The following is a 17,350-nucleotide window of genomic DNA, read 5'->3' as shown; positions in this document are numbered from 1 at the left end:
GTGTGTCCCCAAACTTGAATTCCTTCTAGACATTCTATCCAGAGATGCTACCAGATTCCGATATAAAGGGTTGCATCCCCCAAACTTCCCCCCACATGCTCCTGCAAGCCCTGACTTCCTGCCTGCAAGTCAGAGGTACCCAAGATCTCTTTCAGTTTAATGAACTTGCCAAATGGTTCACAGACCTGAGAAAACCCATTTGTTCACTACACCAGCGGTTTGTTACAGAGGTTATGATTTAACACCAAATGAAAGAGATGCACAGGGCCAGGTATGGGAGGAAGCAGTGTGCTTCCATGTGCCCTACAGCTGTGCCTATCTCCCCAAATCTCCCCACACACTCTCGGATATCCCTTGCACTTAAGTTTAGAGAAAAACTCTTACTCAGGCTGACTGATGAGCTCCTTGACCATAGGATGATGCCCTTTGAAGGAGTTGGGAAAGGTGGGCCACATAGTGAGAGCAGAAGAGACTTAAGTAAGATGGGCAGAGCCTGGAACATGGTAGATTGGATCCTCTGCAACCTCTAGCACCAGTCCCCCAGCACCGCCAGCAGTAATTTCTGAGAGCAGAGGCAGGAGTAACCTCTGAGCATCTCTTGTGTGGCCCCAAACAAAACAAATCAAGCAAACAAAAAACCCAAATAACAACAACAACAACAATAATAAAACAGCTTTGATTCCTGACATTTGGGAGAAACTTGGAGCCTGAACTGAAGACACAATTGTTCTTATCAAGAACTTCCAGCCTCCTACCTCTCTCTCTCCCCAGCCTCAAGGTCATTTTAGGATCAAAAAACAATCCCTCAGAAAGGTTAACTATCTCATCCCAGGAGAAAGCCAGTTGGAGACCTCTCAGATCCCAGAAATCACGAAAGGATCTATCATGGGGAGGGAAGAAATGAAAAGCAATCCTCTCTCTCCCCCAAACGTCCAATTGCTCTCAAAAAGAAACTTTGCCCCAGGAGAGTAGAACTGAACAAAGACGGGGCCTGCCACTTTCGCCGCCGGAGGGAAAGACACGCCCCTAGACACGCCACGCCCCCTTTCCGCAGCCCGGGGCGGGGCCTGTCATTTTCACAGCTGGCGGGAAAGACACGCCCCTTTCCAGCGACGGGGCGTGGCCTGTCGCTTTCACAGTGAGGGAAGCCACGCCCCTTTCCCGTGGCCCGTCGCTTGCGCAGGGGGAGAAAAGACACGCCCCCTTTTCCCAGCCCGCGGAGAAGCGTGGTCTACCGCTTTCGCACCGGCAAGCCACGCCCCCTAGACACGCCCCTTTCCCTCGGCCCGCGGCGGGACGGAGCCTATCGCTTTCCTAGCCGGCTGAAAGCCACGCCCCTTTCCCGCGACGGGGCGGGGCCTATCGCTTTCGCAGCCGGAGGGAAAGCCACGCCCCCTTTCCGCAGCCCGCGGCGGCGCGCGTCCTACTGCGGCTGCGCGAGGCAAGGGGGCGGGGCCGAGCGCGCGCGCACGAGGGCGGGAACGCGGAAGAAGCTGCGGCGCGGGGCTGAGGGCGGCGGGGGCGGGGCCGGGCCGGGGCCGAGGTGACCGGGCGGGCGGGCGCGCGGGGCTGCGGGCCAGGTGCGGGAGGGTGTCCGGAAGCCGACGCCGCCGGGAGGAGCGGGACGAGATGCTGGAGACCCTGCGCGAACGGCTGCTGAGCGTGCAGCAGGATTTCACCTCCGGGTGGGTAGACGGGGAGGGTGGGACGCCCAGGGGGGCCCTGGGGCCGAGGTGAGTAACGAACTTGGCGCCGAGGCGGCCGCGAGGTAACTTACAAGGGGCCGTGGGGGGCCGCCAGGGGGGTTCGCGCAGGGACCCCCGCGGGCCGGGGAGTTCATGAGTAGCGATCGCACCTCCCCGCCTTCGTCCCCCCCGCACCCCCCTCACGCCCCCCGCCCACTCACCCGCGCCCCTGGGAGCTCGCGCCGGCGACCCCTTAGATTCCACCTTTTTGCCCGGGACTTTTTTTTTTTCCCGGGAAATTTTCCTGCAAGGGAACTTTTTGCAAAACTCGAGGTGTGGGGTGGGGAAGGTTTTGAAGAGCCAGGATCATCACACCGTCCCCAAACTTTTTGCACCGGATTTCCAAACGCTTTTGCATCTGCTCTAGAGATTCCACCTGCCTGGGCTGGGAGGAGAATCTTCTGCCCGAGTGATTGATTGATTGATTGCCAGATGCAGATAAGTTTGGGCTAGGGTTTGGCACCACACCCACCTGGTTTTTCCCTGCGGGAGGAATGCGTGACTTTTCTGCGGAAGGAATGAATGCGTGACTTTTCTGCGGAGTGAATGAATGCATGACTTTTCTTTGCGGAAGGAATGCGTGACTTTTTCTGCGGAATGAATGCATGACTTCTCTGCGGAATGAATGCATGACTTTTCCCTGCGGAAGGAATGCATGACTTTTTCTGTGGAATGAATGAATGCATGATTTCTCTGCGGAAGGAATGCATGACTTTTTCTGTGGAATGAATGAATGGATGACTTCTCTGCGGAATGAATGCATGACTTTTCCCTGAGGAAGGAATGCATGACTTTTTCTGTGGAATGAATGAATGCATGACTTGTCTGCGGAAGGAATGCATGAAGGAATGCATGACTTTTCTCTGCGGAAGGAATGCATGACTTTTCTGCGGAAGGAATGAATGCATGGCTTTTCTGCGCTCGCACAGGGGATTTCTCGCCTCCCTTTTCAAAGCACCACTTTGCTGGGCGGGGAAGATGTTAAAGATGCTTCTGGATCACGGTGAGGGTCGGTGGAGTCTTGTGTGCAACTCGCGGGATGCTCTGGCTTAGTAGGACACCCAGCTTCAAGCTTTTAAGTGTCTCAGGAGTTAAACAGAAGTATTCCTGTCTTTGGGCTCATGGGTGGTGAGTAGGAAATTCGGCTGATTCTTGCTTGGGCACTTGACATGGGGCACAACCTTTTTGATCTTTAGGCGTGGGTTTTAATGACATAGGGCTGGAGAGACAGCCCACAAGGTAAGGAAGGTATTTATTTACCTTGCACACACCTAACTTCCCTTTTCTTGAATAGGAGCTTGGGTTAGTTAGAACACATTTGCTAATGTAGCAAGAGCTGCTGTGTTTGGTATCCAAGCACTTTCAGGGGTGATCCTTGAGCACGGCATTGCAGGGGCCTCCTTTCCACAACCCAACCCCTTAGAAGATTGCTAATTATAGGGCCAGAGAGATGGCTCAATGGGCTGCAGCATATACTTTGCATGCAGGAGGCCTGGGTTTGATCCTCTGGTATTACTTCACAGATCATTGAGTAAGCTGGGAGTAACCTCTAAGCACTACAGTGTGCCCCCCTGGGTTATTAATTTTTTTTCTTGGTTTTTGGGTCATTCCCAGCAGCGCTCAGGGGTTACTCCTGGCTCTACGCTCAGAAATCGCTCCTGGCAGGCTCGGGGGACCAGATGGGATGTACCACCGACCTTCTGCATGCAAGGCAAATGCCTTACCTCCATGCTATTTCTCCAGCCCCAGTTATTAATTATTGGTTGATACTTTATAAAGATCTTTTGTTGATGGTGTGCTTGTGTATTTTGCCCCTTCAAATTTAAAATATAACTTTATCTGTACATAATTTCTTTTAAGCACCATGATTACAAACATGTTCGTAACTGGGTTTCAGGCATAAAATGCACACACCCTCCACCAGAGCAACTTTCCTGCTACGAATCCCCCCTCATTTCCCTCCTCCCTTATCCCCTGCCTGTCTTGGAGACTGGCATTGTATTTCTCTATCAATGTCATGGTAGTTGTTAGTGTAATTATTTCTCTAACTGCACATACCACTCTTTGTGATAAGCTTCTTACCTTCCAGCCCTCCTCTATGGTTTCGTTTGTTTGTTTGTTTGTTTTTGGGCCACATCCAGTGATGCTCAGGAGTTACTCCTGGCTATGCGCTCGGAAATTGCTCCTGGCTTGGGGACCATATAGGACTTGGGTCTTAGATCATCTGTGTGCAGGCAAACACTATACCTTTGTGCTATCACTCCAGCCCCATCTCTATTGTTTCTGAGTATTATTATTATACTGTCTTTTATTTTTCTTAAATCCCACAGACGAGTGAGACTATTCTGTGTTTATTTCTTTCCCTCTGATTTATTTCACTTAACATAATAATCTCCATATCCATCCATGTATAAGCAAATTTTATGACTTCATTTTTTTCCCTAACAGCTGCATAGTATTCCATTGTATAGATATACCAGGGTTGCTGTAGCCACTCATCTGTTGTTGGGCATCTGGGTTGTTTCCAGATTCTGGCTATTGTAAAAAATGCTGCTATGAACATAGGAGTGCAGAGGGCATTATTGTATTGCATTTTTGTGGTCCTAGGGTATATCCCTAGGAGTCGTATAGCTGGATCAGATGGGAGCTCAATGTCCAATTTTTTAAGGAATATCCATATTGTTTTCCAAAATAACTGGACTAGACGGCATTCAACAGCAGTGAATGAGAGTTCCTTTCTCCCTAGATTCACGCCAGCATAAAATGTAATTTCATTTGTCCTGAGAAGTGGTACAGTGAGTACACTAGTACACTTGCCTTGCATGTGGCCAACCTGACATCCCATGTGGTTCCCTGAGCACCACTAGAAGTAATTCCTGAGTGCAGAACCGCCAGTAACCCTTAAGTTCCATCAGGTGTTATTCAAAAAACAAACATTAAAAAAAAACATAACTTCAGAGTATAAGTGCATTGAAAGATTTTGGTGCATTAGTGGATGGTCCACCTGTAGCATGAGAATGGATGTAAGTCAAGCATCCAGCACACAGTTATTATCATTTAGGGCTTTCCCAGATGGCCTAGTACCCCTCACTAAGCAGGTAGGTAACTAGATCACATGGTTGCCTCAGAAGCTATGCAAACTCTTGACTTTTGTTTATGATTAATTTTTGAACACCACTGGCTATGGTCCAACATCCTCTTCCCACAAAGGATTTAAATATATCTAGAGATAAGTCTGGGCACAAAGCCCAAATATAGGGCCTTTTATTTTTTTGGTTTTGGGGCCAAACCCGGTTGTGCTCAGAGGTTACTCCTGGCTCTGTGCTCAGAAATTGCTCCTGGCAGGTTCGGGAGACCATCTGGGATCTGGGACTCAAACCCAGGTAAATCCCAAGTTGACCATGGGCAAGGCAAATGCCCTATCACTGTGCTATCTTTCTGAGGACGTTTTATTTTTTTTTGAGGGAGAGTGTTGAGGGAGTCTGGTTAGAACATTTTTGAGACAGATTGCACTTCTTGTTTTGGGGCTACACCTGGTGATACTCAGGGCTTACTCTTGCCTCTGCACTCTTGGTGGTGCCCGGGATACCATCTAGCATGCCAGGGATAGAACCCAAGTTGGCCTTGCGCTAGGTCAGCTCTCTACCTAATGGTCTCCAAGTCTTGATTTCACTTTCTGAAGCTTCCACAGACTGAGGCTGTTTTGAGGTTAGACATTCATCCTGAAAGGGCTTTCAGTCTAGGGAGACACTTGGCTGGCTTCTTGCCAGTTCGAGACATTCAGCTGACAAGCCATTGAACTCTCCGTCTGTGCTATTATCCTGTCTACCTGGCAGACACTTCACTCCTTAGAAATAACATCTCAGGGATGTTTTGATGACTGGCAGCTTCAACTCTCTAACGTTTGCTTCTTTAGGTTCGGAAATTCATATGCATTTCTTCCCGAGAAAAGCCCCCTGCATCCCATTTCAATTAACATTTGTCTATTCATCCAGAAACCAGCCATTTGACTGACTTGATTGAAAATCTTGTTTTGCAGAAAAAGGTGAAAAATAACACATCATGCCTGTATATTGCCTTCGTGAAGGAACGAGGGGTCCGGAAGGGAAAATTACATGGCCCTTCCTTTCTCGAACTATCAGGTTGGGCTTTGCATTAGTGCTTTTAGGCTGCTGCCTGAGAAGTTCATTTCTACCATTCTCTTTGGAAACTAAGTGTTCAGCTTACCCCAGGGAATTAGTAGAGAGCAGGTCTTTTTCAGAGCTCCTAGTTGGGGCTAGTATTTCCTCTGCCCAGCCCAGAGCAGCACATTCTCAGAGTTTATCTGCTTATAATCAGCTTCTAAACATTCTCATAGAAACCAGACAAATTACTAATCCCTGCCAACCCCCCACCCCCAAATAATCAGAAATAAATAGGATTATTTTCAGACAAAACAATATCATCTGAGTGATTCAAGTATTTCTGATGCACCGTAGTTTTTGTGTTTCATACTTAGGAAAAAATGCAATGTAAGGACCAGTTATGGCTGGAGATCTGGAGGGACTCATGGACTTTTGCATTTGATGTATAATGACAATTATGTTAACATTGTGAGCTTACTGTTCTAAGTGGGTGACCTGGACTGTTTTTTCTGCCCCCCCCCCTTTTTTTGGTATTTTGGGCCACACCCAATAGTACTCAGGTTACTCCTGACTGCACTCAGAAATCACTCCTCGAAGACTGGGGGCACCATAAAGGATGCTGGGAATCAAACCTGGGTCAACCACATACAAGGCAAAGTCCTACCCATTGTGCTATCTGGTCCCTTAATTTTTTATTTTTTTTAATTCAGGTGGCATTGACTTACACGAATGTATGTGTTTATATGCTTTAGAAATACAAAGTTGCCACCTACAACCACCATCAAAGTGCTAATCGCCCTTCACTACCATGCATGGGACCCTCCTTTCATTCCACCCCTCTACCCTACTTGAATCCTCCGTCACCAGGTCAGAGTCCAAGGGCTCATTTTCATTAGACATTGCCTGCTACTTTGCTTTGTTTCCCTTTAACCCACTAGTTTACTAGAAGGAATCGCTCAGTCTTTCTCTTTCTCCTGATTTATTTCGCTTACCTTTAGCCCCTCCAAGTCCTCGTGTGTCTTTGCAAAAAAAAGCAAGGGTTCATTATTTTCTTACCGCTTACTAGTATTCCAGCACTGGGTTGTTTCTAGTCTTTTCGATTTGGACAGTCCTTGCTGGTGTGAGGTGATACAGCTCCTTGTCATTTTGATTTGAGCTTTCCTGATAATTGATGGTAGGTAAGCACCTTCTCCTTTGCTTGTTGGCTCTGATGTCTTCTTTGGAAAAGGAAAGGGTCTTTTCAGCTCTTCCCTCCATTGTTGGTGGCAGTGTGGTTTTTGTTTTGTTTTGGGTTTTTGTTTGTTTGCTTTTGGTTTCTTATTTTCCTGTGGTTTTTGGGCCACACCCAGTGTTGCTCAGAAATTACTGCTGGCTTTGCTGTCTGGAATTATTCCTGGCAGACTCCAGGGACAATATGGGATGCCAAAGATCAAACCCAAGTTAACCACGTGCGAGACAAGTGCCATATCGGCTGTGCTATGTCACTCTGTCCCGATGTGGCTTGTTTTTTCGGTTGGTGTGTTTTGTGAGTTTTAAATTTAGCTCTTTGTCAGATGTGTGGTATGTAGTTATTTTTCTTCACTCAATAGGGTATTTTTGTTTTAGGGATAACTTTTTTTCCTACAGTGTAGTTGATTAGGAGTTTGGTGCTATAAAAAAAGCATTTTTAAAATAAATATTTGTTTTCATTGTTTATTTTTGCTTTTGCTTTCCATGCCAGTAGGGTGAAATTATCCAAGACACGACTGAAAACACTGTCATGAACTATTCTGCCTTCAGTGTATTTCTTGGTTTTAGGTCTAACATCTGTTTTTCATTTTGAGCTAACCTTCTGTGCCTGGTGTGGTGTCTAATTTCACTCTTTGCATGTGGCTGTCCAGTTTTCCCATCACCACTTGTTGGGATGCTTTCCTTACTTTCTCTTATGCTTTTGGCTTTCTTTTTGTCATAGATCATATGAGAGATCTTATTTCTGAGTTCTTTTCCATTGGTCTGAGGATTAGATTTTTTTTCCCAATACCACATTCTTTTGATGACAGTTGCTTTGTTTTTGTTTTTGTTTGTTTTTGTTTTCTCAGACTTTCTTTGGCTCTTCAGGGATTTTTATGATTCCATATGAATTTCAGTCATATTTGTTCTCTGTCCACTGAGATATTGTTAGGCATTACATTGGTCACTCTGGGAAGAATGTTAATATTTTTCCATTTCTGTCTGTATTCCATTTCTTTAAACAATAACTTAACAGTTTTTGATGTAGTAAGTCTTTCATCTCCATTGTTGTGCAAGCTCCATTCTATCACCTTAGGGGAGTTCTAGTATGATAAGACTTGTCAAAAGTATTACTTCTGGGGCTGAGAGATTGCATAGTGGTAGGGTGTTTGCTTTGTACACTGCTGACCCAGGATGAACCCAGGTTTGATTCCAGCATCCCATATGGTCCCCCCCAGCCTGCCAGGAGTGATTTCTGTCTGGCGCAGAGCAAGGAATAACCTCAGAATGCTGATGCCGATGGATGTGTCCCGTCCCCCCCCCCAATGTATCACTTCTGGGAGATGGATCAACAGTACAGTGGGTAGGGTACTTGCTTTGTACACAGCTGCCTAGGTTTAATTCCTGGAATTCCATATGGTCCCAAGAGTGACATAGAATTTAAAGTCAAGAGTTACCCTTAAGCACTACAGTATGCATCTAAACAAAAGGAAGTAGTGGTGCTTTTTGGAGAGTTTGCAAAATATATCTATTGTTTCAGGATCAGTTTGACCTCTGAGGTAAAGTTCTGGATATGTAGGAGCACATATTTTATTTTACATCCTTGTAGTGTCCACTTTTTGCCTTTTTATGCAGTTATGACCAAAGGCTTTACAATTAAAGAATTCCAGCATGCAAAGTCCTTCATGCAACCAAAAGTCAGGTTTACTGAAGATTTGTAACTGCCTGTTGATGGCTGGAGTTTCCTGTTTGTCATGCTCTGGGTTCCTGTGGAAGGATCTAGAAAATCTGTATGTTATTACAGTTCTCAACTAGCCTGAAGATAGTTCCCTCTCATCTGACCCCAGAGCGCTCTCTCCTCTCCTTTCCTGTACTTTCAAACCCCACTTAAAGGAGATGGCCTAATAATATAAATCTACATTTTGTATGAATGTAATAAACATAAATCTATATTAGTGAGCTTTTACCTGAGATGTTGACTCTTACAGAATTGCTCAGATTTTTGAATAGACAAAAAGAACAAATTTGTCTTCAGCCTGATATAATAAATATTTACTAAATTTGGGGTTGAAGCATTATTACAATGACCTTGCATGTGGCCAATCCACATTCTGTCCCCAACACCCCTTATGATTCCGATTCCCTGAGCTCTGCTAGAAATGATCCCTGAGCTCGGTGCCAAGAGCAATGCCAGGTATAGCTCCTACAATCCCCATCCACAATTTTTTTGAGTTCTTACTAAGTATTATTAATACTAGGCAAAGTATTTCTTTTTCACAGAAACTTCTTTCCTTTTCAAAAATAAACAAATGGGACTACATCAAATTGAAGCGTTTCTACTTGGCAAAAGAAACACAAGCTAAAACTAAAAGACAGCTAGCTAAATGGGAAAACATATTCATATTCAGCATATCAGATAAAGCCTTGATATTCATGATATATAAAGTACAAAAATTAACCAAAAGAATTTCAAAAACCTTATAAGAAATAGGGAGATGGAATGAGCAGACATTTCTCAGAGGAAACAGGCAGAGCTCATGAAAAAGGGCTCAGCATCACTTATCATTTAGGAAATCCAAGTCAAGACCACAATGAGATCTAATCTCACACCAGTGAGAAAGGCACATATCAAAAATTGTTGGAACAATCTGTGCTGGCAAGGCTGTAGGAAAATAGGAACTTTCATCCTTTTGGTTGGAATATTGACTGGTTCAACCCCCGTGGAAATGGTATGGAGAGTCCTAAGTAAGCTAGAAGGACAAACACAGGGCAATCACACTTACCTGTGGCATATCGAATAACTGGATGAGGAAATATAATGCAGTAAAGTAGATCACCCTTGCCCTCCGAACCTAGAGAGGAAAGGCATAGAGAAGGAAAGAAATCAAGGCAAAAAGGAAGATGATGATGAATAGAAACGATGGGGGGAGAGGGATCAGGGCTTCTATTTTTTGGTGACGTGAGAGAGTGGCACAGCTATAAATCCAAAGCACAGACTCAATAACACTGAAAACTTCAGGTGTAAGTTGCAGCCATCGAACTTTGGAATGTGTCTCTGAAGGTGTCAGGAAGGAGGTGGGGGATGACAGTGTATGGAAGCACTGGTGATAGGAGTTGACACTGGTGTTGAAATATGCCTAAAACTCAATGAGCAATACTTTGTAAGCCACAGTTCTTTAATGAAATAAAAATTATTTTTATAGAGAGCAACTCTCATTTTCTTAAAATATGATTTATGAGGGGCTGGAGAGATAGCACAGCGGCATTTGCCTTGCAAGCAGCTGATCCAGGACCTAAGGGGGTTGGTTCGAATCCCGGTGTCCCATATGGTCCCCCATGCCTGCTAGGAGCAATTTCTGAGCAGATAGCTAGGAGTAACCCCTGAGCACCGCCGGGGGTGGCCCCCCAAAAATATGATATATGAGTTCTCTAGGCTTACAAGAAGTATATGAATATCACATTAGATTTTGGGAGCATATTTAACTAAAATGCCTCCCAGATGCCCTTAAATATAAAGGAGGAGCTAGATCTTTTTTTTTTTTTTTTTTGGTTTTTGGGCCACACCTGGCGTTGCTCAGGGGTTACTCCTGGCTGTCTGCTCAGAAATAGATCCTTGGGGGGCCGGACGGTGGCGCTAGAGGTAAGGTGCCTGCCTTGCCTGCGCTAGCCTTGGACAGACTGCGGTTCGATCCCCCGGTTTCCCATATGGTCCCCCAAGCCAGGAGCGACTTCTGAGCGCATAGCCAGGAGTAACTCCTGAGCGTTACCGGGTGTGGCCCAAAAACCAAAAAAAAAAAAGAAATAGATCCTGGCAGGCACAGTGGACCATATGGGACACCGTGATTCGAACCAACCACCTTAGGTCCTGGATCAGCTGCTTGCAAGGCAAACGCCTCTGTGCTATCTCTCCGGGCTCGAGGAGCTGGATCTTAAAGATTTATACAGTGACAGTGGTGGTTTGTGAGTCCACAGGAAATAGCCAGACAAACATACAAAAGCCTCCGTGTGGGGTTGACTTCTGGACACCACCTTGACACCTCTGGCTGGGTTGTGGTGACTTTAGTAAAGGCATTTCAGAGGTGCAAGCAATCCTGAGAGACAAAGCTGGAAGGAACGTTTGCAACAGTGACTCTTCCAGTTTATTACATGATTGCTCCGTGGTGAGCCCGGTTCTAGGAGAAAAGGAAGTTTTGGATCACATACCAGTACTAGACCAATGTTCTCTCTGTGCTGTGCCTGTCAAGGGCAGGAAGCAAAATATTACGAGGTTGGAAATGCTGTTGCTAAAAAAGAAAGCTGATTCAGGGAGATTGGGGGTGGTGGTGTGATGGCTTTTTTGTGGGGTGGTCCTGGCTTGATTCTTATTATTAATACAATTTTTTATTTATCACCATTTTTATAAAAATTTTCATACTGGGGTTTCAGTCATGGAATGTACATCATCCTTTACCAGTGCAGTCTTCCCACTACCAGTGTTACCACCCCATTTCCCTCTCCCACCCCAACCCCCTGCCTGTCTCAGACAGGCATTCTTCCTCTCTCTCTCTCACTATCATTTTCATGGTAGTTGTAATTGTGGTTAGTGTTCTAGCTGCACTCACTACTTTTTGTGGCAAGCTTCATGTCATGAGCTGGTCTTCCCAGTGTTCAATTCTATTGTCTCTGGATATTATTACCATACTCTCTTTTATTTTTCTTATATCCCACAGATGAGTGAGACTCTTCTATGTTAGTTCCTCTCTCTCTGGCTCATTTCATTGAACATAATAGACTCCATGTGCATCTATGTATAGGCAAATTTTATGATTTTGTTTTTCCTAATGGCTGCATATAGTATTCCATTGTGTAAATGTACCAGTTTCTTTAGCCACTCATCTGTTGTCAGGCACCTGGGTTGTTTTTAGATTCTCTTGTTTTTTGTTTTGTTTTGGTTTGGTTTGTTTTGGTTTGGTTTTTGGGTCACACCTGGCAGTGCTCAGGGATTACTCTTGGCTCTATGCTCAGAAATCTCTCCTGGCAGGCTGGGGAAGAGGGAGACCATAGGGGATACTGGGATGCTGGGATTCGAACCACCATCCTTCTGCATGCAAGGCAAACGCCTTACCTTCATGCTATCTCTCCGGCCCAGATTCTAGCTACTGTAAATAGTGTTGCAATAAACATAAGGGTGCAAAGAACATATTTGTATTGTGATTTTGCATTCCAGGGGTATATCTCTAGGAGTGGTATTGCTGGATCATATGGGAGCTCAATTTCAAGATTTTAATTTGGTTGAATCATTTGACAAGTAGCATAGAACAGTATGAGCCAATTCATATTCCTGGAATATGACTTTGAAAGGAGGAGTTAGGATAGGCAATAGGGAGATTGTGTAAGTTGTTAAAGTCATGGACCAGCTAAGAGATTAGACAGAGCTGGTAGAATTTTAAGAAGGGAATGAGTGGGCAGGCTCTGGTCAAATTGGAAGCAGTGAAAAATATAGGGAGGGAATTAGAAAGGGAATTAGAAAGATCAAATGTAGATTTTGGAGTATTGGAGGCAAATGATGTAATTTTCCAACAGAAATGATCTTAAGAGCAACTTTGAGAGCGAAGGAGCAGTTGACTGTGAAATTTGTCATGAAGTAACAACACTTTGAGTTCCAGGAAGTAGTTGGAAATTTAAGAAATGTTAAAAAGGTCAGAACTGAAATGGCACTTTTGGGATTAGGTAGGGTAGAAATTCTCTAATTATTCTAGTAAGTACTCATAGTTATGGAATGTAATTCGTGGTATTTATTATATATTTTATTTTATATATATTATATATTATTATATATTGAATTGTTCTAGTAACAATTCCTGGATTAGCTTCTTTCCTGATTCTGAATCTTTCAAGCTTTAGAACTCTTGCACTTTGAAGTATGACGGATTACCTTGCTTCCTTGACCCAATTTTTCAAAAAGAAAGTGGTGTAGATTAGTGGTGCCAAACTGCAAGAGAAGATAACTGTTTCTACAGGAGATAGGTTCCTCATAATTTTTGCTTGTTGGAAGAACTTGAAGAAAGACAAAAAGGAGTAGGCAATAGTATCGTTAGTTGGGGCCTTGAAGATGATGAAGATTTGATAATTCCAAGGTGGACAGGCATGACAACTGGGTCACCAAGGGTGAATTCACAATACACAGTGTTAGAAAAATTCCTCTAGCGTTAAAGTTGTCTTTCAAGAACTAAGATACCTAACAATGCCCAAAGAACCTATGAAGCTTCCACAGCCACCAGAACAACAAACATACAACAATTGATTTTAATGATTTCAGGCTTGTCTCAAATCAGTATCCTCCTACTCACGTTAGTATCTTGATTAAATATCACAATGCAAAATACCCACACATTAAGTAAAAGAATGCCAGCTGGCAAAACATGACATGGACATTTATAGGAATATATGTACACCTACTGTGTTTTCAGGTAACAGGAGGAAAGCTGCAGCACAATTTTTTTCTCTTGTTGAGGTAGTGTCCTTTAGGCAGAAACCTGGAGTGCTCAAAATGGGATCCAGGTTTGCAAGATGAAAGCATAGTGAGAAATGTCAGATGGTGGTGGGATTGAGTATGTTTCTAAAAAGTTAAGTTTCTCCAGAAGAAAACCAGCAATAGCATACTTTATTCATCTTAGTGAAAGCTACAGTTAAATTGTCTAAAGTAGCAGGTAAAGTGGCAGGTATATTGTCATAAATTGTGTTAAGTTTTAAAGCAGTGTGTGTGCTGATTAGTGGTCGTATCAAAAAAATAGTTCAGACTTGTTTTGACACCTGTATGTATAATTTTAAAAAAAATGTTGTGGCGAAGTCATTGTTCTGTTAACAGCTGTTTCTTTGTGTTCCATATAACAGACATGGTAAATAATTATTGACAGTTTGTGACAAGCTATGCATATAAGGTTAAATGAACAAATTCAAAAAGAAAATAGGTGTACGACTAATTTCGAGATTAAAGTTAGGTTTGAAATGTAAATAAAATATGGAACATGTCAGGGATAAAAAGAAAGTGATCTGTATTAGTAAGGACGTATAACAGATCAGGTTTGAATTTGTAAACAGTTTGAACTCAGGATAATGGTGACAGTAAATATAGTTAAAAGCATTGACCCATAATAACAGACTATGCTAATTAACATGTTTTATGGTGGTTTAAAGCAGTTTCCCTCACCTTTCATAATGGACGATGAGGTTAGATAGGAAATTGAAGTGCAAATAAATAGGAGATCAAGTTACTCTGTTGGGCTAAGTCAGCTAGAGAAAACTGGTTTCTACTAGTCATCGATCATTGCTCCAGACAATTTTATTTACTTAAAATAATTTTATACAATTTTACTAATAACCTATTTTGGGGTAAAATCCATTTTAGTATTTTGTTAGAAAATTTGAAGAAATGAATGTGCTGTTATTAAATTTGGAACCATCTAAAAATGAATTACTGAAATGACAGATATTGAAGTTTAAAGTTAGCTTTGAAATCAAAAGTATGCATTTATTGTTTAAGTAGGAAAAGGTTGCCAGAAGCTCAGTGAATTCTTTGTGGATGTTTTTACATGGTAGCATGTACATTTTTCTGGGGGTGGGTGTTAGGAAGAGGAATGGGGCAGTGAGGATGAAGCTGTTTATAGGAGCTGGGACTTTAGGAAGCCTTGATTCCATACTAATGCAGTACCTCATAGTCTCTTAACCTTTCTCTGTTGTCATCACTTTGCCGTCTGAGGGGTCACACACACTTTGGTGATGGTGCAGCAGAGAATAAACACTGGGTTGTATGATGCTCCACCAGTGTGCCAGGATCCTGCCACCGTTATCCCAAGGGGCCTCCCACCCTCCAGCATCCTAAGATGCTTGTTCTATTTCAATATCTAAGGGTAATTTCCTCTGGGAGTGTCTGATCCTTCCCTTTGTTTCTTTATATTTTACAGATGACTTAGATGATCTGATATTTGACTTTTACTTTCTGATTCATTCTTTAGCATGACTTCCTCTAAGTCCAGCCAAACTGCAACAGACTTCAAGATTCATTTGTTCTCATAGCTGACATCGTGTGTATAAACCATTTTCTTTACCCCTCATCTGTTGTTGGGTACAGAGCTGTTTTCCTGACCTTGGCTGTTGTAAAGAGCACTGCTATAAACATAGGGTTCTTTTAGATAAGTGGTTTTGTGTTTAGGAGGAGAAGCCCAGGAATAGAGTTGTCTGGAAGTCCTGTTAATATATTGGAGGGGGTTGGTTTTGATTATACCTTATAGTGCTCAGGGCTTATTCCTAGCTCTATGCTTAGGGTCACTCCTGGTGGGACTCAGAGGGCCATTATCTGTGCCAGGGATTCAACCAAGGTTGACTGTGTGCAAGGCAAATTTCTTATCCCATATACTGTCTCTCTGACTCTAGTTATAATTTTTTTTTTTTGATTTTTGATCCATACCCAGTGACACTCAGGGCTTACTTACTCCTGGCTATGTGATCAGAAATTGCTCCTGGCTCGGGGGACCATATGGGATGCTGGGGATTGAACCCCAGTCCATCCTGGGTCAGTCGCCTGCAAGGCAAATGCCCTACCACTGCACCATCGTTCTGGCCCCTAGTCATAATTTTTTTAGGAATCTCCAAACTGCTTTCCAAAGAGACAGAGCTAAGCAGTGGGGACTGTCATCTGCATTCATTCACGTTTGCACCATCACTTCTTGACATTTTTTTTTTTTTTTTGGTTTTTGGGCCACACCTGGTAACGCTCAGGGGTTACTCCTGGCTATGTGCTCAGAAGTTGCTCCTGGCTTCTTGGGGGACCATATGGGACACCGGGGGATCGAACCGCGGTCCATCAATGGCTAGCGCAGGCAAGGCAGGCGCACCTTACCTTTAGCGCCACTGCCCGGCCCCACTTCTTGACATTTTGATATAGGCCATTGTCACAACTATTTCTCTGGACCCTCGTTATCATTTAATTTACATTTCCATAGTAATCCATAGCAGTGATGGACACTTTAACTGTTGATCATCTTTATGTCACTTTAAAGAATTGTCTGCTCATCTCTTCTGCATATTTTCTGATAGATTTGCTTGTTGCTGTTATGGAAAGTGGTTTATATATCACTATGTGTGATTTATGAATTTTTCCTTCTACCAAGGAATATCTTTACTTTCACTTGTTTTTAGTAGTGAAAAAGCTTTTGAATTTTGACAGTTCTTTTATTTCTGGTTTTGTTTTCTCTCCCAATGGGGTCACATTATTGAAAACTATTTTGAGTTTTAAGGTCTTGGAGCATCCTGCCTATGTTTTCCTCCATGTATTTAACACAAACAAGATAAATATCGAAGTCTTTTATTATGCTTTGTGAATGAAGTGAGGGAGGAGTCCACTTTCATGTTTTTGCTTGTGGTTGTTCAGTTTTGCCAGCACCATTTGTTGAAGAGGCTTTCCTTGTTCCAGGAATGTACTTAACCCCATTGTCACGAAACCATGTGTACCTAAGAGTTTCTCTTTGGGCTCTCAATTTGATTTTATTGCTGAGTGGCTGTTTTTGTTCCAGCACCATGCAGTTTTGGTTATTATACAGTTTGGGTCTGCACTGCCTTTCATCTTCTTCTTTGGTTAGTATTGTTTTTGGCAATTCTGACAGTTTTATGGTTCCATACAGTTTAGAAGTATTTAGTCTGTTTCCTTGAAGAGTGCCATATTTCATCTGCCTCCCCAAGTCAGGATGGGCAGGGTGGTCAGGAGGCACCAGGGCTCAAGGTATCCAGGTGGCTGGAATGGAGCAATCCAGCTAGCTCAGTGCAGCCCCATTTCACAGTACAGGACTGCCCCCCCCCCCCCCCGAGTGGGGATCCTGTTGGGTGGCACAAGACTCCAGGGATCCAGACAGGTCCTTGTCTGTGAGTATGGTGGTAATGGTGGGGCCATATTTATTATACTGCTCCCCATTCCCTTCATTATTGTTGATGCTGTGATGACAGGCATTGCACTTGGCTCTGGTGTTGGCAAATTTTTCAGCTGCTGGTGCTCACTGAAGGCTGCCTGCAAGGTTGCATTGCTTGTGCAGTTGGCCACAGAGCTGGCCCCAGCTTGCATTTCTTTGCACACAGGCCAGGTTTCACTCTCTTCAGTTCTTGTGCTTACATACCTTCCAGTTGTAGAGCTGGCCAGGGTCGCTGGGGTGTTCACATGCCGTGCTTGTCTGGAATCACACTCTGGTGCTTTCACACTCCTGAGGACATCCTTGGAAACTGTTTGCTGTGGTGCTGAAAGTC

General features: G+C 43.8%; 1 protein-coding gene across 1 annotated transcript in view; it reads left to right on the top strand.

Annotated features, from left to right (window-relative positions):
• The first annotated feature begins 1,568 nt into the window (after positions 1-1,568).
• DTNBP1 (dystrobrevin binding protein 1) overlaps positions 1,569-17,350 on the top strand; it is a 133,987-nt gene continuing 118,205 nt past the window's right edge. The window contains exon 1 of the mRNA XM_049765272.1: positions 1,569-1,685. Within this exon, the coding sequence (XP_049621229.1) occupies positions 1,630-1,685 (56 nt within the window). The 5' untranslated portion in view covers positions 1,569-1,629. The remainder of the gene's footprint in view (positions 1,686-17,350) is intronic.

Source organism: Suncus etruscus, chromosome 18 (assembly GCF_024139225.1).
Source record: "Suncus etruscus isolate mSunEtr1 chromosome 18, mSunEtr1.pri.cur, whole genome shotgun sequence".
Classification (NCBI taxonomy): domain Eukaryota; kingdom Metazoa; phylum Chordata; class Mammalia; order Eulipotyphla; family Soricidae; genus Suncus; species Suncus etruscus.
The sequence above is the reverse complement of the archived record's forward strand: the minus strand, read 5'-3'. Positions and strand labels throughout refer to the sequence as shown.